Below are 22,053 nucleotides of genomic sequence, written 5' to 3'. Positions count from 1 at the left end.
GAGAACCAACTCCCTCAAACTTAACACAGACACCAAAGAATCCCCATGGGATGCCTCATGGTGGCCCAACGAACTCTGAACCACTCCAGCCCAGACTGAAAATGCCAAGAGAGTGTCTCCCCCAAAGCAACAGAGGCACCGTCACCCAAGCCATCATCACCAGTCGTCTGAACTACAGAAATGCACTCTATGTAGGAATCAACCCACACCTCATCAAAAGACTTCAGCCCATCCAGAACGCCGCAGCAAGACTCATCCTAGTCCTCCCTCGTCACACCCACATCACCCCCCACCTCACAGAGCTGTACTGGCTTCCAGTACAAAATAGATGCCCCTTCAAATGCCTCACCCACGCTTTCAAGGCCTTTTTCGATGTCGGACACGTATACATCAAACGTAGCCTAAAATTTCACATACCCACTAGAGACCTCTGCTCCTCCATCCTCACGTTGGCTCACACCCCCCACAGCAGACCAGAAGGATGTGCCTTCTCCTATGGTACGTCACTGCAAAGAAATGAAACAATCTTTCCCTGCACCGAAGGACCTCCCCATCCCTTCAGGATTTCCAAAGAACGAGGACGACCTGGCTGTTGAACTGACCCCTTGGTCCCTGCCAATGCCTGGACATCCTCACGGGTGATTAGCTGTGCTCTAATATATATATATATATATATATATATATATATATATATATATATATATATATATATATATATATACACACACACACATCCTTTAAACTCTGCCATACGCGTTTCGAGCTGTAAGTAAGCTCTTGTTCACTGGCTCAATGAATGGCGGAAACAGGTGAGTATGGAACGATAGATTTATTCGATTTAAAGTCCCGCCCATGTGGGCGTTTCGTAAGGCATTCTGGATAATATAGTCCGCTGGTATGCCTACTGACTTAGAACCAGTTCCTTTTTGCAAGTGCGATGTTTCCCCATACACTGTTGAAAATGTGAAACCCGGTTGGGTAAAAGGTCTCGGCTGCACCGCTGAATGCTTCTCCCAATATCCGCTGTGGCTCAGGCCCCCTGCTTTCATCAAAAGTGCCCATACGCTTGAGAGCACTCACAGAGCCGCAGATACCACGGCGGGGCAAATCCGCGGCCGGGCAGGCCGCTCTGTATTCTGTCCACAAGGTTGCCCTTAAGGATTCACCACACAAACAGGGGTTGCTGCACTCGGCGCCACAGAGGAAAAACATCAGCATGCCTCCAAGCCTTTAAACTCTGCCATACGCGTTTCGAGCTGTAAGTAAGCTCTTGTTCACTGGCTCAATGAATGGCGGAAACAGGTGAGTATGGAACGATAGATTTATTCGATTTAAAGTCCCGCCCATGTGGGCGTTTCGTAAGGCATTCTGGATAATATAGTCCGCTGGTATGCCTACTGACTTAGAACCAGTTCCTTTTTGCAAGTGCGATGTTTCCCCATACACTGTTGAAAATGTGAAACCCGGTTGGGTAAAAGGTCTCGGCTGCACCGCTGAATGCTTCTCCCAACATATATATATATATATATATATATATATATATATATATATATATATATATATACTCTGATTGAGTGACCAGTTGTAAGAAAAACGAGATGACTGCCCTCTATAATGTTTCAGAGGGATTTCATCCAATCATATTTGGTTCTGTTTAGAACTTTAGCAACATTCAGCCATTCACAAGGTGCATGTGCAGTCCTTGCAGTTTTTGAATATTTTTGATGTTCTCAAGCTAGCTAAAATATATGTGTATACCGCCATGAAGTAGAGTTCCAAGTACCTTCCAAATTTGGTAGATTTACATTTTTTGAGGTATGGGAATTCCAATTGTAAACATGAAGAATACTTTTCATATTTCCCCCTAATTACTATTCCATCCCTTAAACAACTGGCACCAAATTTTGCAGTATCACAGATGGTACTTATTTTGTCACAATTTGCTTAATTTTATTCAGTAGATCAGACATTTAGCGATGCAAAAGAGCTTATCCTGTGGGGTGTTCTGTCGACATTTATTTAGTAAGAGTTGCAAATGCTTTGCAATGTGTGCATATTTTTTGCTTCCTACTAAGGCATGGAACAGCTGCACCCTATATAAGGCTCTTATCCTAACTCCTTTAGCAGAGAAGCAATCTTATATTAGGGCCTTGAGACTGGATGCCAGTGCCAGGTGATGGTCTTGTGCACCTCTAACCCTTCATGAACAGTCAGCTTGGCAAAAAACACATATCCCTCACAATTCAAAGGTGCACTGTTTTAAAATGTCTTACATTGTTGCAGGACCACCTGCTTTTACAGTTGCTTTAACTGTAATGATGGTGTTCATTACTCTGATTCTGCGGGTTGCCTTAAATTTTACCCATCTGGCTTTCAGTTACTTTCATCATGACTATGACAACCCTATGCCTGAGTCCGTCTTCCTGCCACTGCCTCACTTATCTGGGAATGCTCTTCCTGTATATTCAGTGGAGGGCTGCAAGCCCTCCAAGGATCCACCCTTGAGCCCTTGCACCCCTCCTTTCAGGACAGTGAGGCCAGAAAAAGGCATCATTCATGCTTCGGCCAGAATCCTGCCTTGGCCAGCACCCCTGTTTGCCTTCCCACTACCATCCTAGACCTCTCTGTATTGCAGTTCTTGCTTCATTTTTATCTCCCCAATAATTTAAAGTCATTCTACAAGCAGGTGTCCACTAACTGAGTCACCCTGGTAGGTGCACCTCCTCTCTTTTGGCAGCACTATAGACCTCTCATTAGGGATGCCTGCTTAAGCTGTATATCCACTATTGTGGTCTATACTTTGCCTTCCTGGTTGCATCGTCCTCGGTCGCCCGCGCATACCTATTATTTGTATTTGTATTTGTGTTTAAATAGCGCATAAATCACCCGTAGGTCTCAGAGCGCTTGCAGATGCTAGAAAGGAGTAACCGGTACACCAGATAGCTAAAAGAGCCATGTTTTTAGAAGTCTTCGAAATCTCATGTGGTTGATTCTGTCCTGATGTTTAGGGGGATGGCATTCCAGGCATCTGGGGCTAATTTGGAAAAGGATCTATCGCCATTCTTGACAGTGCGAACTTTGGGAACGGTGTTGGCGGACCGAAGTGTTCTGACCGGATAATGGTTTACAAGTTTTTCTCTAGGTATTTTTGCACCTTGCCCATTGATGGTTTTGTGGACTCGGCAGCAGACTTTGAAGTGTATGCGCTTTCTAATGGGGAGCCAGTGAAGGGTTCTAAGATTGGGCACGGATGGGGAGCGGGGAGGGAGATCAAGAACCATTCTGGCTGCTGTGTTTTGTAGGACCTGGAGTTTAGCAAGGAGACTCTCGTTGATGGATGCAAGAAGAGTGTTACCATGATCCAACCGGCTGATGATTAGGCCTTGGACTAGGGGCATACGAGAAGAAAGGGGTATACATTTGAAGTTTTTTTTAGGTTAGGCATCAGCCCGAAACTTGTGTGCACAATCTTGTTGACATGACTGGCCATGGACAATTGTCACTCCCAGGTTGCGAACCGAGGTCTTGTGAGTGGGACAAGGTCCTAGTGATGGAGGCCACCATTCATCAGTCCAGTGTTTGTGGGCGTTTCCAAAAAGCACGATCTCGGTTTTACCGGCATTGAGCATCAAGAAGTTATTCGTCATCCAATCCTTGATTGAGATCATGCACTTTTGGAATCTCAGTTTGGTATCGCTGGGGTCAGGGCCTATGGTGATCAGTAGCTGCGTGTCGTCCGCATAGGACACTGTGTCGAAACATGCACCCTTATTACTCGTGCTAAGGGGGATACATATAAATTAAACAGAGTGGGGCTCAAAATTGATCCCTGGGGCAACCCCTTGTCGTTATCATGGCTATTAGAGGGGAAGGACCCATTTTGCACCTATGAGCGCCGTTCAGTTAGGTAGCTTTTGATCCAGAGTACGGCTGCACCTTCGACACCCCTCTCCAGTAGACGCTCTAAGAGAATGCTGTGAGAGATGGTGTGAAGGCCGCCGACAGATCGAGCAAAACCAGGATGGCAGATTGTCCAGCATCGAGTGTCAGCCTGATATTATCCACAATCTCAAGCAGTGCTGTTTCAGTGCAGTGGTGTGCCCTGAAACCAGACTGAGATGGGTCAAGCTGCTGGTTGACCTCTAGGTGTTTACACAGTTGCTTGGTGACTAGGGATTCCATGATTTTTCCAAATATTGGTAAGAGGGAGATAGGGCGGTAGTTGGAAAGCAGTTTGGGGTGGGCAGAGGGTTTCTTTAGGATGGGTCTTCTGATGGCCTGTTTCCAGAGAGAGGGAACAGAGGAATGGGATAGTGAGAGATTGAAGGTTTTTGTAAAATCGGTGATTAGGGCAGGATTATTATGGTTGTGTTCTTTAAGCCTTCAGTGTGATGCTTCTACTACGTCTGGGTTCTCACCGTAGAGGGACTACTACCAAGTCTATAACTCCTGTGAGTACCAATTACCCTTTATGGTGCTGCCAGGAGCTCAGTCACTGCCCAACTCCATAGATCAACTGCACTGGCTGGCTGTCTCCAGTGTAGGACAGTGGATTGTACCTCTGTTGGTTTTTGGTTCATTGTTCAGAACACTTGCTCTGGCTCCTGCCTCCAGTCCATACCTGTGGGTTCCTTGGATTTCTATCATGGATGGCATTTATCCTGATTGCTTGTACCTGGAGCATGCCACAGACCACTCTGTTGCTGCTGTATGAACCCTATGAGGCATCTATCCGAGCTGCTTGTAACTATCCTCGGTCGCCCCTGGATAGACTGTGGCAAAACAAAGTCATATGACAAAGGAATGACTACGTTTACCAACGTGGCTTTTGGCCATATCCTTCCCTATTTGTGAATTGCCACATTTGTTTGTCATATCAAGATTCTGTGTGGATCTGCAGTCCTGATTGTGACCTATATCTCTGCAACTAGTGCTTGCCTGCAGATTGTCCCTACATCACTTCAGGGTAGTCCTAAAAAGCATTATCTTTGGTTGCATTTCTTTCTGTGCTTGCTTGTAGGTAACTCTTCGTAACTCCGGGGGCGCTAGAGAGCGCCTGGCAAGATGGCCGTAGTTCTGTGAGGCTCTGCCCGACCGAGCATCAATCCGCCCAATATCCGCTATAACCAGCTATCTTGATGACTCCCAAACACCTGTGTGCACTTCAGCTACCTTAAGGAGTCCTTTAGTGCTGATCGCAACTTTGGCAGGACGCTGTAGGCGGCCGAACGAGACGGAGCTGCTCTCGCATCGTGACGAGGAAAATGGCGGCCGCCGCGACGCTGTGAGACCAAGATCCCCTGGTGGCGCCTCTCGAGTTGTAAAGCGCTGTACCCTGCGGGTAGGGCCGCCTGCACTGCGGCGGGCCCGGTGTCCCGATCCGAGAGTGTCCTTGCTGCCTGTACCTGGGGCGAGAAAAGGGAGCCATGAGGACCGCGCGGCTTGGGCTCCGCTGCGGTCACCGTCTTGGCGATCGACTCCCACTGGGGCATACAGCGATCCCGGACGCCCGTCGGCGGCAGCTGCGGTGAGTGGGGCTGGGGCGCGGCAGAGGCCCGGGTTGCGGCGGGTTTGGGCCTTGCCCCAGGCCCCAGTCTGCTCGCTGCGGCGGCCGCGGGGTGAGACGAGAGTGCCCCTGGCACCAATACCCTGTCTGCTGTCTGAGTGGAGGGCCCTCCCGAGGTCGGCTGGCGCCTGCTTCCCTCGATGCTCCTGAGTGTCCCTAAGGAAGAAGAATATACGGAGGAGAGGGGACAGGCCAAAACACACAAAAAAAAGAACAAAACATAATAAATAACGATGGAGCAGAGCTACGCCAACGTGCTTGCAGAGTTGCTGAACCACTGGCCTGACTGCAAGTCTCCGATCAACACACTCCACCACCCGTAGACAGGAGGCTGCAGGGGAGCTGAGTTGTGGTCTGGCTGTACCCTTGGACCTGCTGCTTGCCTTTCCCTGTCCTGCTCTGAGCCTGCGTTGCCTTTGGCCCCCTACTGGCTTTGCTGGGCTGCGGTTACCCTTGCTGTCGGGTGACATGTGCCATCTCTGAAAATCTGCTGCATACCCCGACGCGACCTGGTACCCTGGCTGAAGTTTTTGGCGAACCGCATAGGAGAATATTTTTGTGCTCTGGGGACTGCTGCGGTTGTGCTTATGCTTGGAGTCAGCGGCGGGTGCTGTACGACTGCTGAGGCCGTGTGTAGTGCTGCGCTGTATCCTCTTGCCTGGCGGGGCGTAGTGTGATCCTGAGAAGCCCCTTTGAGCTTGAGGCTACTGGTTCTGACCTTCTTTCTGAGTTGGTGATTGCGACGTGGCCTAAGAAAATGGGCCGGACAGACAAAAATCAATCAAAACTCTCTTTTGAGTCGCGGCGGACGCCTAAGACCCCGCAAAAGGCTGTGTCGGATTCGGAGGCGGACGTAGCGACTGATGGATCCCCTACGCTGGAGGCCACTTTGGTGGCCATGCAGCGGAATCTACAATCGATAGAAGGCGCTATGGCAGCGGTCAATCACAGACTCGATCACATGTCCTCTCAACTGGAAAAACAGAATGCACGCATGGGGAAGTGGAGCAAAGGGTCTCGGCCGCGGAGGATGGGCTGTCCACGGTTTCCGATAAGGCACTGAATAAGGAAAAAGTCCTTTCTCTCATACAGGGCAGTGTGGAGACTTATATGGAACGCCTCATCACAGACATTTTTGGCACGAAACAGTTGTCTAATATGTTCATTGTGGAGCGTGCCCACCGCTCATTGGCTGCTCGCCCTGACCCTGGGGCACACCCGCCCCATCATAGCTAGGGTCTTGAACTATAGGGACAGGGACACAATTCTGCGTCGGGCACGAGAGAAGGGGAAGATTGAATATCAAGGGAACACACTTGCTTTCTTCCCAGATTTCACCATAGCCGTCCAGGCCGCGAGGAGGGAGTTTGGCACTGTGAAGCAGTTTTTGCGTAAAGAGGAAGTTCAGTACGCCATGTTGTATCCGGCCCCAGTCCGCATCGACCAAGCAGCGGATAACAAGATTTTTTCTTCCCCAAAGGCTGCAATGGATTATGCCAAAAACTTGAAACGCAGGAAGCGGGACTCTACTGAGGCACCTGTGGGGGAAGGGCAGGAGGATGCTGAGTATTGATGGTTTTATTTTGGGGAGCATTGTGCCTGTTATTCCAGGATTTCCGCTTCATATTTGATTCTGTGTGTACCTCCATGATGCCATGTTACTCTGTTGATCAATCCTTATTAGTATCTCTGCTATTCCAGAGAAGGTCTTTACGTATGGGGGAATGCTCGGGAAGTTCTGATTGACCGTAGCCTTATAACCAGTTGGGTGACTTGACTATGCTACCTCTCCCTGATTATTGTAAGGGGGTTTCAGCTTGATTTAGCCCAACGCATATGTGCCCTTTCCATTGCAGCCGAGGCCTGTAGACTCGCCTCTGTATTTGCTTCAATTGGGTTCTCCTGCCCCGCTAGTATGTACATAGTCTGTCGAGTGGAGCTGTAATACTTAAATATTGCCTGCTCGGTCAACTCCTGCTATGCAGGAGATCCGTGCATCTGTGCCCCCTTCATATGGGTGTACCCCAAACTTTGATCTTTGTTGTAGTGGGGGGGGGGAGTGTTCGGTTGGGCTCTGGGATGGCTTTGGCATGGTTGGGGTGCTGTGGTGGGTGGATAGGGTTGGGACTGGGGATGGGAGAGGGTTTTTTGTTTACTACCAGGCATACAGATATGATGTGCAGTATTTTCTGAGGCTTGTGGTCACGCTGTTATGGATATAGCGATTGCGGCTTGATTTTCATGCAACCAGGTAATGGGTGGTTCACTTAAGTTTGCCACTTGGAATGTCCGGGGCTTGAATTCGCCATGGAAGATGAGAATGGTGTTTGCAGGCTTGGATCGATTGGGTGGGAGTGTTGCTTTGCTTCAGGAAATACACTTGACTGCTGAGTCAGTGTGGAACGTTGGGGCGCGCTGGGCTAGTGTGCGAATTTCCTACTTGTATGCAAGAGGGGTGCTCTTGTTGGTGAAGAAAGGTGTACCCTTCACGGAAATTAAAACCGAGACGGATGATAATGGTCGATTTGTGATCCTGCATGGTAGGTTGGGAGGTGAGAGCGTGCTTTTGGTGAACATTTATGGACCGAATGTGGATAACCCAGCGTTCTTTTCGGATGTGTGGCGCAGGATTCTGTTTCCTCCGGCTGAAATCATTTGGGGAGGAGATTTGAATGTGTCCAGATACACATTAAAAAGGATCGGCATGGTTCTGGTGAGATTAGGCAAAAGAGAGCATTGGATGTGTTATGGGGTCTTATTGATGCTGGACATGTGCATGACATTTGGCGCTTACGACACACGGAGGCTTGTGAGAGTACGTGTGTGACCTCGGGGTATGGCTCATGGTCACGTATTGATTATTGGTTGATTTCGGGGAAGGTGGGTCACTAGGTCAAGAGTGTTACTCATGCTGCCAGAACGATTTTCGACCACACCCCAGTGCTTATGGAGTTGACATTGCCGGAATATAGGGCGCCACAGGAGGCTCCAACCATCGGAGCTTAAAGACCCCGTGTTCAAACAAACTATAAAGGAGGCGATTGAGAATTATTTTAAGGGGAACGAGTGCACGGTAGACAGCGCAGGGGTCCTATGGGAGGCCTTTAAGGTCACTATCAGAGGAGCATGTATAGGGGCGCAGGCGGGAGTTCTGCAGGATATCAGGCGCCGGATACGGAAGCTGGCTGCGGACATCAATGTTCTGGAGCGTGCCTTTGATGATGATCCAACTGCAGATAAGCTGGCACAGAGAGGTGATCTTGTCACTGAACACAATGACACCGTAGACCAGGAGTTGCGGCATTGTTTTCTGAGCCGGATAGCGCAGTCTTATGGGAGGGTGGGCGTCCAAGCCGCTCTCTCGCCCAGAAACTGAGGGAGCCCCAAAGTCAGGAGCCCATAAATGAGCTCATTGACGACAATGGCACATACTGACAGTCGACGGAAGAGCTCTGTGATGTAATGTTGAAATTCTATTCGGATCTTTATGCTGCCAGGAAATCCCCCTCAGCTCAGGAAACACATGACTACCTGGGCGATGTGGCACTGGGCTGGCTGTCCAAATCACATTGTGAATATTGAGTGCAGCCGTTCGGCGAAGGAGGACGTATGAGATGCTATAATGGCTTTGCCTACGTGTAAAGCCGCTGGACCAGATGGTCTGCCAAGTGAATTTTATAAGACATTTGCAACGGCCTTAGCTCCGCGGCTACTGGCGGTTTACGCGGAGGCCTACGATAGCGGGACCCTGCCACCGTCACTTCGGGAGGCCTTACTGGTCACCCTGTTGAAGCCAGATAAGCCACCTAACCAGTGCGGATGGTACAGGCCACTCTCTATCATCAATATTGATGCCAAAATATTAGCAAAAATGATAGCCACTGGACTCCAACCACTTGTGCCTTTGCTGGTCTTCCAGATCCACCACGCACAATCTACGCACCATTATTCTCCACGCTACATTACTTTGAACCCGACTTTCAAGCTGTTGCTGTGTTACTCGACGCAGCAAAGGCGTTTGATTCCGTGCATTGGTCCTATATGTTTACAGTCCTCAGCAGAATGGGGTTGCCCCCTTTCTTTGTACAATGGATTCGTGTTCTTTATAGCGGGCCAATCGCTAGAGTGCAAGTCAATGGCAGGGTCTCGTCCTTATTTGTTATAGAAAGGGGCATGGGGCAGGGTTACCCCCTGTCGCCCATACTCTTCTCCTTGGTAGTAGAACCCCTAGCTTGCAAGCTTTGTCAAAAGCATTCTGCTGCTGCATTAGGCTTTTGACAGCGCCCACTCATTGTCTCGCTATATGCGGACGACATGCTCCTCTATGTCCGGGAACCATCAATCTATCTCTCGCCGTTATTAAGGGAATATGTCCAAGTTGAGAGATTTTTCGGTTTGGGCATTAATTGGTCCAAATCAGTGGTCTTTCCAATTACAGAGTGCACAAGGGAGGTTGAGCTGGACTTTCCACTGTCCTGGACTTCTGAGCCGTAAAGTATTTGGGGGTGATGATTCATAGGGATCCGGCTGTAGTGGTCACCGAGAATTATGGGCGCGCCATTATTCGTATAACGGAGCAGGCAGAGCGGTGGGCACGTCTGCCCCTGTCGTTGGCAGATAGGATTGCTGTCGTAAAAATGGTGTTTCTGTCCAAGATGTTATATTCTTTTATCAACATCCCAATTAAACTGAATTTGGCCTTGTTCCAAACATTACTGACGGCGCTACTTACATTTGTCTGGGGGGGGTAAACAATCACGATGCCGTTGGGATCTCCTGGTGCAGCCTTTCGACCGGGGCGGCTTTCAGGCTCCAGATCTTTGCTTATATTACATCTGCGCACAGGCGCACTTTGCTCATTATTGGCATTTTCTGCAGCGGTTTCAGCCACATGTAGCCATTGAGGCAGTTGCGGTCCATCCCATTCCAGTGCAGGCTATGGCTCTAACGGGTGGCTCGGGTGGGCCTCTGCAACAAATTAACCCCCACTATGCACGTCCTGGGCGTGGAGAGCTCTGGCCGCTAGAGTACAACAATGCTGCATTAAAGGAACTTGCGGCTGCGAGTATTGTTCAGATAGGTGACCTATACAAGGGGGGCTGCTTCAAAACCCTTGGAGAGGCCCAAAATGAAGTTAATTGATCCTTTATGTTTCGATTCATGTACGCTAGAGTGAGACAGGCAGTACTGGATTCATATCCGGACTTTTTGGAAGAGCCTACAACTCTTCGTGCATTGCAGGTAATGTTAGCAGGGGGAGAGCCGTAAAGGACTTATTACTAGGCATTATTATGCTTCCCAGCAGGAGCAAGAGTTCGAGGATCACCAATCGCGTCAACGCCGACAAACCGCGATAGGTAGTCCGATCTCAATGGAGGTATGGTCGGCATGTTGTCAACTCACAGGACGACTTACGGCCAATTGCAACCTCAGGATCATCCACTTCAAATTTCTGCACCAAATATATTATTCGCCTTTGCAACTCCATAGGTATGGTCTGAGGGAATCTGCGAGTTGTGTGAGATGTGGTGATGCAGACTTCTATCATGTGGCTTGGCTGTGTGGGAAAGGTTTCGCATTCTGGACGGAAATGGCTCAAATATTATCGGAGGTGGTGCTGGAGCAAGTTGCCTGTACGCCTGAACTATGTCTTTTAGGGCATGTGAATCGTTTGAAGCCTGCAAACAGACGCCTCGTGGCGGTCTCCACTTTGATGGCAAAGCGGGTAGTAGCGAGGAGATGGGGATCGAAGTCTGCCCCTACTATAAAACTGTGGCTTACAGACCTAGCCTATTGTAGAGACCAGCTGCAAATATATGAGGAGGAGTTGCCCGAAGCCTCTCGCCCTAAAGATATCTGGAGCCCTATAACGGCAAACATGCTGGCACATCCTGATGTACTCTGAGGAGCGTTGTTCCATGCATGGTGTTGCTGCGGACACTCTTTCTCAGCTATCATTGATTACGAAATGCTTCGCTCTTAGACCCGAACGCTGTGTTACAGTATTGTTATGAGGAAGCTACCTGTTTATAACTGGCCGCTATACAGCACATGATCTAGCCGAGCCTCCTCGGAGAGGGACTCTGATGTACTCTTATCGCCTGGTGGATGTTTTTGGGGGGAGGTGGGAGGGAAGGGAGGAGTTGGGGTGTTTTCTATCTTAGTGTATTGCTTGAACATGTACGGAAATGTTTTGTCGCTGTAACTGCATCATATTGGTTTATGCATATGTACGTTGTGTGAGATACACACATAACCCAAGGATATGCACTGTATGTTGATCTATCGAAAATTCTAATAAAAAGTTTAATTAAAAAAAAACCTCTTCGTAACTCCTGAACAGATCCTATAGATCATGTCTGATGGCTGTCAGTATCCAATACATGCTGTGGGCTGTCCCTATGGGGCACAAATGAATTAACTCTATACATCTTTTATGATGGATGCTTGTATGCTCTGCATCCTGTATGCTCCTCTTTGGCTCTTGTGTGGACCACACAGAGCTTTCACTCTGGCCTCTCTCCTACTTCTGGGTACTCCCTATTGAAATGTTGCTGTTGCTATATTTCCCTGTGCATATCTATGGGTTACTCCTCAACCCTTCCTGATGGCCTCTTGAGATCGCTAACCATGGCTGGCTGTATAGAGTGCATGCCTACAGGTTATTCACCGGTTGCTTCGAGGAATAAATTAAGCATCAGCCATGATTGCTTGTATTCCGAGCTTGCTGTCGACCACAGCAAGCATGGAATGCAAGCAATCAGGGCAGATTCTCAATCTCTCCCTCAAACCTCCTCTGTCGCTTCTGGGTGATTCTATGATGACACATGCAATCATTCGCAGTAATCAGTTACTGTAAAGAACAGTAAGTCCAAGCAAAGTACTGCATGAAAAGATCACAGATGATGAACAGAAAAAAAATGACGGCAATCTTGTATGAAATAGAAGGCAACACATTTTGCCTTCTCCTAAAATTGCTTTATTTTAATAGTTGTACATTTTGATTATTGCACAAAAATCATTCTTTATCGATTGCATGCCTTTTTTCAGTGGTGTCCAATATGCTGGAAAGTAAATTGGTTTCTCAGTATCATTTGTGTCCCTGCCAGACCTGGCGTTCTCCTCTGCTTGCAAGAAAGTGTAGGTACAGGGTGCGTAAACTCTACAAACTCTCGACGTTCCATGTGCGAGTCCTCTCTCTCTCTCTCTCTCTCTCTCTCTCTCTCTCTCTCTCTCTCCCTCTCTCTCTCCCTCTCCCTCTCCCTCTCCCTCTCCCTCTCCCTCTCCCTCTCCCTCTCCCTCTCCCTCTCCCTCTCCCTCTCCCTCTCCCTCTCCCTCTCCCTCTCCCTCTCCCTCTCCCTCTCCCTCTCCCTCTCTCTCTGACTGTCATTCTCTCTTGGTAGTGGAACTATACCAGAAGCTCTAACATTTGAAACATGAAAAGCATTTGCATCTGTAGAATGATTCTACACATCACTTCCCATTTCCTTGTCTCCTGCACATTCAGTGGTTAATTTTGCCTTGAAGTTTTTGTTTGGAAAATCCAAGGGTGTTTATAGATGGACACTGTACAATCCCAGCCCGGTTCACCTGAGGTTTCCATTATTCTTTAATGTACGTAAAGTGGAACATCTGCCCTTGCAGTGTCTTGTGTGTGATTCCATAATCTCACCTTTGTCTTCCAGATAAACGGGTATACATGACTGTGGCCGTTGACATGGTGATTACTGAGGTTGTGGAGCCCGTCCGCTTCTTGCTGGAGACGGTGGTTCGTGTGTACCCGGCTAATGAGCGATTCTGGTATTTCAGCCGAAAGACCTTCACAGAGACCTTTTACCTAAAGCTGAAGCAGGTACCTTCTCACCATTTTATTCATTTAGTGAGATGTGACAGCACTTATCTCTGGCTTGGGCACCTGTGTAAAAACATAACAGCTATGGACATCTGGGTCCAGAGTGCTGATGAGGTGATCTGTAAGGATACTCTAGTTTATGGTGTATAGTTGAGGCGGTCTGGTACTATCCCTTGCCAGGGTCGGACTGGCCTGTTGGGTGATCTGGCAGTGACAGTAGAGCTGGTCTGACAGGTCAGTTTGTGAAATGTTTTTTTGGGCTGTTTCTGGACCTGTTTTATGATCTGGTAGGACAGTAATGAATTCCCTACTATTGCCACAAGCGTTGCCTGCAGCAAGCACAAATGCATGCAGTCCCCCAAAGCCTGCAAAACACCTACAGAGTGTTTTCAAGTTCACAACAGCCCAGATTTGCAGAATGTGTGTCACTTTTTGAGCTATCAGATTTACTAATGAGGGCCATCTTTATTTTGCTGCCTGGCCTATTTTCTGTCCTAGTTGACACTTGCTGTATCTGCTAGTGTAGGCTTTCTGTAAGTCGTTTGTAGAATCTTAAATACTGCAGAGATGATTTGTAGGTAGCCTGTTGGCTGGGAGTGCTTTTACACTAGTGTGTAACTAGACTGCTGATGCCTGTGTACTGTTGAGGCAATCCTGGAGAAGACCTGTTGGATCTGAATCTTAAGCCAACTCTGTTTATTGGGGCTTGTAGTTTTCAGTGTACATCCTGGTGGCTTTAAATTTAGAATGGTCTTTCCGATCTATTAGATCACTCATGACCATATGGAAATGTTTGTGGCTGCTTTGTCAATGCGTAGCGCTCTCTTCTTAACCGCAGTTCTGCCTCTTCCTTTCCCTCGTTGCAGTCTGAAGGAAAAGGCCATGCCAATGCCGGAGACGCGATCTATGAGGTTGTTAGCCTTCAGAGGGAGTCGAAGAAGGACAAGGAGCCCACAAGCCCTACCGGGGGTATTCCATTGTCCCCACAAGAGGATGATGAGCCGGAGGAGGGTAAGGGAAGCCCTAGGAAACTAGACTGTTGTTGCATGGTTGGTCAAAAGTAAATCTACAAAAATTCGGGGTGTCTCAAATGTTGCTGATTCAAGGTGAAATCAAGGCCAAAATGAGATACGGAACCTGCAACACTACTTCTCATGCAGGACATAGTCAGGTGACCCTTAGCACAAACAGGTTTAAGAGACATTAACTACTAAAACCTCCTGGATGCTGGAAGAAGGGGCTCTCTCAGCCAATAGATGGAATATGTGAATGAGAGAGCTAGGGACCAACAAAGGGTGTACAGAGTTCCCCGCAGTGGAAGGACTGAAGTTAAGAAAACCTCTCTGTCTAGAAGTGTCTGGAATGGGAATTAGAATAATCCCTTACCGGAATTAAGGATTGATTACAAAGACCTCCTTGATTACACTTACCCGTGTTTAGTCGGCACAAAACACGTAACCGGGGCACTATTCCTAAAGTACTAGGGTGTAACCTGTCGATGTGCCTTACCTTGAAGCAGTGAATTTGTTTTAAGGGTTGATTCCTCAATATTAACTCTTTGTGTAAATGCGCACAACGACCTATGCCTGCCTGACACACATGAGTGAATTTAGCATGGTGTGGCATGCCTTGTATGTGAACTAAAATAATGCATCCCACCTGCTTATCACATACGGCGTATGCAGGACATACTTTCCACCCCTGTTTCCTTCACTCAGTTTTACAAAACCTCTCTGACACTTGTTCTATCACTGCACCGGGGTTGTGACCCTTGATTACTACCCCATTAGCATGTTATTATCACATGTATATACCAATTAAAAACAGACATATTTTTGATTGTACCCCGTTTTGTTCCCTTTCCTAGTATTGGGGAGGTCCTCTATGAATGATCAATCCTGCGACACAACACAGGTCGTATACTCGATTCCTTCAATCACTGGGGAATCTGCAGCAAGTTGATGAGCACTTTGGTCCTGATGAATTGCCTTAGAGGCATGAAACATGTCGACCACACTCTTGATTGAGGGTTGAATGAGGCTTGATCACCCTAACCGACACGCCTCAATACCCCTCATTTCCACTAATTTTTTAATAAGGCAGTGAGCCATGCTATTAAAGTCTTCTTAATGGACTCTACTGACCTCTTTTAAACCACACTCACGCTCACTTTTGCACTTTTTTCTTAGGCCCCTCACACACATGCATCCATTGGCTAAGGAATAAAAGATCTCCGCTAAAGCGTAGCACTGAGTGCTACCCGACGGGCATTGCATCGCCAGCCTGTCGCAGGAGCAGGAAGCCAATGATGACACTGTACGATCATCGGGTGGGATGGCAATAGCCGTCCAACCTTTGACTTGTGTGAGGCATCCTTAATTCCGGTAAGGGATTATTCTAATCCCCATTCCAGACACTTCTAGACAGAGAGGTTTTCTTAACTTCAGTCCTTCCACTGCGGGGAACTCTGTACACCCTTTGTTGGTCTCTACGTTACAGGACATGTACATTGGACCCCGATAAATATTGTCCGCTTCCCGTTCCCCCTTTTTGTTACAATGAGAGAGCTAGGGTCAGTCTGTCTATGGCATGAATAACACTACACTGCCAGTGCCTTAAGTCCTATTTGCCATCATATGAAATTTGCTGTATTTTGTTAATATGATGATTTTACTCACTCAGTATATTTTGCATTTCATGCAGAAAATCGAGCACCATTTAAACCAGTAATAACCGGTACAGTAAATATAGCATAATTCGCAGAACCGGGGCACATGGATGGTAGAACATGGAGAGAAATAGGGTTCCTTTCGAGATAGCAAAAACTGCAAGTTATTCAAAATGACTGAGCATAGGGACCCGACTGGAATACCTCCAAAAGCAGCTCTCCCTTACAGAAGGGGATACGATGATTGGAAATGACCATACCAGGGGCTAGGCTTAGCATTTTTCTTCAGGATGTCCAGTTTATCCTGAATATTCAGAGGGTAATATCCATTTGAGGTTTTAATAGGATCAGCTCACTTTTGGGACCCCAAAGTAACCATACAGGAGTTCAGAAGGTGAATAAGCAATAAAGATGTCTTTTGGTTGTATCTTGACATATTTGCTGTGCTTTCAGAGATAGGGGTAAAATGTCAGACTCTGCTTTCTGACAAATTGCTACTTATTGTTTTAACAGGGAGTTTGGTGTTTGCTTTTGTTTTCCTGACTGCAAACTGAGAGGATTTTGCAAAGTGAATTACATGACGATCTTTTGGGGGTACAGGGAGCGTGAAAGGAAAGGCTGTAGGATGCCAATTGTTTTTAAGACACACAATTTAAATTACCTGTAAATAAAGTGTAGTCATATTTAAAAATATATCAGAAATTAGGAAAGCAGAAAGGAAGCACAATTTTGGTAATTCTGAAGTGTGATTGAAACAAAGTTTTTAAGTGCCAAAACAAATCAAGACACTTTACTTGGTGATTGACAAATGATCACCTGAAAACCGATTTACATAGATTATCATGTGCGCTATGTAGCGTTCTCAAAAATGTGTCAGTGCAAATTTAGTGGCAATTTCCATGGAAAATATGCTGTCTAAACATGACAGTGTACTACCACACCATGCTTTAGCAATTTATCTGTGACACTGTGCTCCAAAATGCACCACTGGCAACATACTACACCCTTGCCATTGTCCTGCTGAGCGGGCGTGGCTCATTTGCTAAACTTGTTCTTTGTGTGATGCTTGTTCTTTCCACTATCTCAATGACTTTCTTATGACTTCAGTGATGTGACATTGATGGCAGCACCCCCACTCTGAACATTGTTCTAGCATAACTCTATTTCAGCATGAACCCACATAATGCCAGAAATCTTCCCAATACAGTGCCTGGTAATGTCTGCTGGCATGTAATGTCTGTTGTTCTTTTGAAGGTTCCTTTTCTAGGGCCTACCTGGGAGCACCATTTAAAATATTTGAGAATACAACCAGGACACGCAAAAGTATTCCCCAATGCTTTGAGGCAGCAGGGCCAGTATGAGTTGTCTCCTCGCTCAAGTCGACATTTGCGGCTCTTGCAAGAGTTCGAGTTCTAAAGCATGTGTTTTTTCAATTCCAGTAAATGTTGCTTGTTATTCTCTGGGGATTATCCAATTGTCTTCTCCAATATTGCTTTGTTAGCCGTCTTCAGTCATCCTCCCTCAGTATTTGCTTGTGATTGACAGGGGTTTTGCTTTCTTATCACACAGAAAAAAATATTGTTCTGTGGAATAGTCTGTCATTAGCGTTTAATCCTACTTAATCTATAAAAGGTGTTGAAATGACATCTTTGATATCCTGAGGGACATTCTTTCCATCTCCTTTTAGGTTTGATCCAGTTTAGACTTATGTAGGAGGGGTGGTTGGCTGCTCCGAGTGCATCTGCTTGCAGACAACATCTGGTGTAGTGCTGGAGTCATCAATCACAGCTCTATTAAGTTATGTCAAGTTTGAGATGACATATCCTGTCCCATAGGAGCTTCCCAGTGCATTAACCCGCGGATGAGGAAGGCGTCGGTGTTTATCTATTGCAAGGAAACCATTCTTGTTTGGAAAACCATGTTTAGGAACTGTTCAAGTTACATTGTTTACAATGACTTTACCAGTGCACATTGTCTGTGCTTCTTGTGATTAATCAAAATCACCCATTATTTATTTAGTAATTTATTGAATGAGATGTTTTGCAAGGCTCTACGTGTCGCCAATGTGGCCAACACTGAACAATTGTGGGGTTACGTGTTCAGAACAGAGAGCACACTTGTCAACTGTAGCACAACGTGACCAGCACGTAGAGGAAGCAGAAAATTGCATACCAGCATAAGTGCGATGTGCTAGCAAAACCAAATATAACCAGGCCAGTTTTAGCAAAACACAGCCTCACTGGAGCAGTGCTACCAAAGGGCAGCATAAAGGACCAGGATTCAGTGCCAATAAATACCAACGTCACCAGCCCCCGGTGCAGTGCTCCATAGCAAAATATAACTGGACTGGTGCTACCATAGAACAACCTATCTAGACCAGCCTGCTGTGCTTTCAAACCACAACATAACTGGAGCATTGTTAGTAACTTGAAAATAAATACAACTGGAAAAAATAACTGCACTAATGTCCATTGCTAGGAAAGTACAACGTAACTGAAACAGTGTGCAATGATACCAAACCACAGTATAACAGAACAGAACCCAAGCTGCTCCAGCATACCACATCATCGGTTAGCAAGGCACAACAGAACATACCTGGAGCTGAGTTTTTGCGAAGTGTCTGATTTTGCATTGTGCCCTGTGTTCTAGCAAGTCTCATTGCAAAATCTTAAGTTGCATGGGGTCGCATAACCACCTGCCTAAAGAATATTAATTAGTCATCTAACTACCTTCCTCTCCAGTGCTCTCAATCTGGCATCTGTAGAAGACAAGGCTGGTTGCCTAAGGGTGGGTGGTAAAGGCTTCGAATGCATTGCCAGACCAATCCTGATGAAATAGTCCAATACTTTTCAGCTCTGTTAATAATCAAGGTTCATTCAGGCAGTCATACGCCTCATCCGTTTATAATCTTGTCAAGCTGGTCTTGTCATTACTCACATTAACAATGTAGACCCTAGGTACTTTCCTTCTCACGCCTTGCATTTACACACATATTGTACCTCTGTATTCTTCTGCAGATGCTATAATTGCAGGTATTTAATTTTTCCACTTCATTTTCGATGCCCATATTTTCACAAGTTTGTACTTTATCCAAGGGCCAACATGTAAACTTTGGTTCACTATCTGTGGTTAGATAGAAGTCTTGCATGGCTGATCTGTGTTAAAATGGTTCGACATTTGTTGGCCTGTAAATCTGTCTTCGTGTTATCCTCAGGAGAGGTGAGTCTTGAAAGCGTGTACAAAATGCATGCATGCTCATTTAATATAAGGAAAGAGACAGAGCAGTCTGTATATGAGGTGCTGATGACAATGGACCAGTAATCTTTGGAGTGGCTGCAGGAAGGCTGTTTTACTGACTTAGCATGCACTCCCCCATAAACACTCATTATGTTATTTTTATTGGCCATGACTGGATATCTAATAAATTACTGATGCTCTTCTTTGTTGCAGAAAGTGACAATGAACTTTCCAGTGGCACTGGTGATGTGTCGAAGGACTGCCCAGAGAAGATCCTGTACTGCTGGGGAGAGATGCTTGGAAGATGGTAAGGTCTGCTCCTCAAAGGTTTTTGTGTTTTTGCTGCTGGTGCTTTTACCAAACAACTCTGACTTTAGTAAGGGGGCTTTCCTGGGGGCATACTCCAACATTTCACATTGATGTGCTATAGGACAGTTGACATTTTCTTTGTTACTTTAAAACTTGGATGTCTTGTATTGTGTATTAGTAGGGCCTAAGAAGAGGAGTGCCTTCTGCAGCCACTCTTTGCCCGTTTGCTCAAATATTGTACACCTTATGTGTTATTGGGCAATGGGCTATGTGTTCCAGATAGTCACTTGTCCTATTATTACCTATTATTACTCATTTTTGTAGTGTTAATCATTATCACTTGTGTAGTAATTCAAACTACTAAGGGCTTCAAAGTATTGAATAGTAATAAAGTGTTTCACAAAAAAGGTTGAGGAGGGTCCAAGGGAAAGTGTATAGACCTGCAAAGGATTGTATCCCCAATTCAATACTCAAACACAGCATAGAAATCCTTGGGTCTAGAATACCGTGGCAAACAGAGATAATGGAAAAAATCACACACTGATACCTGTGGGATAATTCCTTTCAGGACGTAATTTCCCACCCACCGACGGTGGCATGCTTCATCATCTGGGATTCTCCTCTTGGCGGAATATCCTATTCCCGCCAAGGGCTACAACCCCCTCTCTGAGAGGTAGGGGCGCAGGAATGTTTTGTATGTCTACTCTATACAGGATATTCTAAAGCCAGCAGAGGATAGGTAAATGTTGAGCGAGTGTGCAGCGCGACAGAAAATTACTGTGTAGGAAGTGATACTAAACTAACTAGCAAGAGCAAATTATATACTTTATTGGCTTGTTCTCACTGCCAGGGTTAAAAACAGTGCACCTGCAGTATGGATTTAAAACTGCATGTGTCAGAGGAAAAGGAGGTCAACATGGTTCAGCAATAAAGACCCATACGGTGTCAAGGCTTTCTTCAGGACCTAGGGAGATTCTGCTACAAACAAGCGACTAGTGAAAAATAATAAACAATACTGAAATACAAAACCACTGGTACAGCTGTTTTCCGTTCAAAGTATAGTTATTATACCTCTTAGAGAGAGATACGAAAAAACATAAAATCCAGATGGATAAGTAACTCTGAACAGGTTTGCTGAGCCTTATATACATATGTGGGATATGTATCACACCACATCTCTAATTCAACTGGCATGTGTAATTAAAAGAAAATTTGCTTATCCATCGTGCACGGGTAAGATACCTCGCCTCTACCTGGCGACAGCTCAGGGAAGGGGGCACCGCTCTACAAAAAATGTGAATGTACAAGTGTCACAACCACATCGCACCAAATATCATTGTCTCTTAGCCTTATAGAAACATAGAGAAATAGTTTGAGGAATAGAACACAGAGAAACCCAGTCAACAGGATATAGGACAAAGTAAAACGCCTTATCAACATCATCTCTACCCTTCACACACAGACAACTGCATGTCGTAAGTGTTGCCTTCTGGTTGTTGGAGTTGTCTGCCAATGCATGTCCGCCATAGTGTGCACATGGGTATTTGCCCATAGTGTACCCTATTCTGCCAGTTAGAGAACATAGGGTGTCATAAACCTTCATTAATGTACAATCTAAGGGAGCCTATCTTAAGCTGTACAAAATACATTGTGGAGTCTAAGGAGTGAGGGCATAGTTACCCTGTACCTGCATTGCATTGGTGAATGTATGGAATGCCCCCGGGAGCCCTGACTCCTTAGACTCCGCAAACTATCTTGTATCTGCAGCCCTTACCATAATAGCAAAGTGCCACAGAGGTGCAAGAAGTGGGAACAAACACCCGTTCCAGCCCAGGGGCACTATCCATAGTATGGCCTTAGGAATTTCATTAATGTTCTTGAGATTGCTCTTGCACCTTATGACACTGTTAAATCATGTGTTTGCTTTGTAAGCCTGTGCAATATAATAATAGTCTTGAATGGTCTTGTGAGGGGACTACAGTGGTGAGGTGAAGAAAATGGAGCTGAGCCTCTAAATTGACTGTAACATTTATATTGAAGGGTCTAAAGGGCTCACCGTAGTGTCTTGCCCTATTTTATGTTTAGTTGGAACTCTCAGATACTTCCTTGGCATTCTAATGCTGATAACACAAATCATTTTTGTAAATTTCAGGTGCTCCATTTCTTTACTGTGATTTGATCCTTTCTTCCCAGTGCGGAAGTTACCTAGATTCTTTTTTAACTGCCAATAGACCTGGGGCTAAAGTATATGTTCTGAACCTCACCCTGTCATAAACCCTCTGGTAAATGCTGTGGGGAGGACTATGCATGCTTGTAAATAAGGCGATTGGGATTTGATTTTTATCTCTGTGTGACAAGCCAAAGAGATTGCTGTTCAACCTTTACGAATTCCAGAAGTGCACTAAGAGAGTAAAAATCGTA

The 22,053-nt window shown here is 46.2% G+C and overlaps 1 protein-coding gene across 1 annotated transcript in view; it reads left to right on the top strand.

Moving 5' to 3' along the window:
• LOC147747918 (rab GTPase-activating protein 1-like) overlaps positions 1 to 22,053 on the top strand; it is a 1,062,456-nt gene that overhangs the window by 469,654 nt on the left and 570,749 nt on the right. Inside the window, exons 12-14 of the mRNA XM_086926396.1 lie at positions 13,252 to 13,418; positions 14,285 to 14,429; positions 19,537 to 19,630. Of these exons, the coding sequence (XP_086782522.1) occupies positions 13,252 to 13,418; positions 14,285 to 14,429; positions 19,537 to 19,630 (406 nt within the window). The remainder of the gene's footprint in view (positions 1 to 13,251; positions 13,419 to 14,284; positions 14,430 to 19,536; positions 19,631 to 22,053) is intronic.

The sequence above is a fragment of the Lissotriton vulgaris genome, chromosome 1_1 (genome assembly GCF_964263255.1).
Source record: "Lissotriton vulgaris chromosome 1_1, aLisVul1.2, whole genome shotgun sequence".
Taxonomy (NCBI): Eukaryota; Metazoa; Chordata; class Amphibia; order Caudata; family Salamandridae; genus Lissotriton; species Lissotriton vulgaris.
The sequence above is the reverse complement of the archived record's forward strand: the minus strand, read 5'-3'. Positions and strand labels throughout refer to the sequence as shown.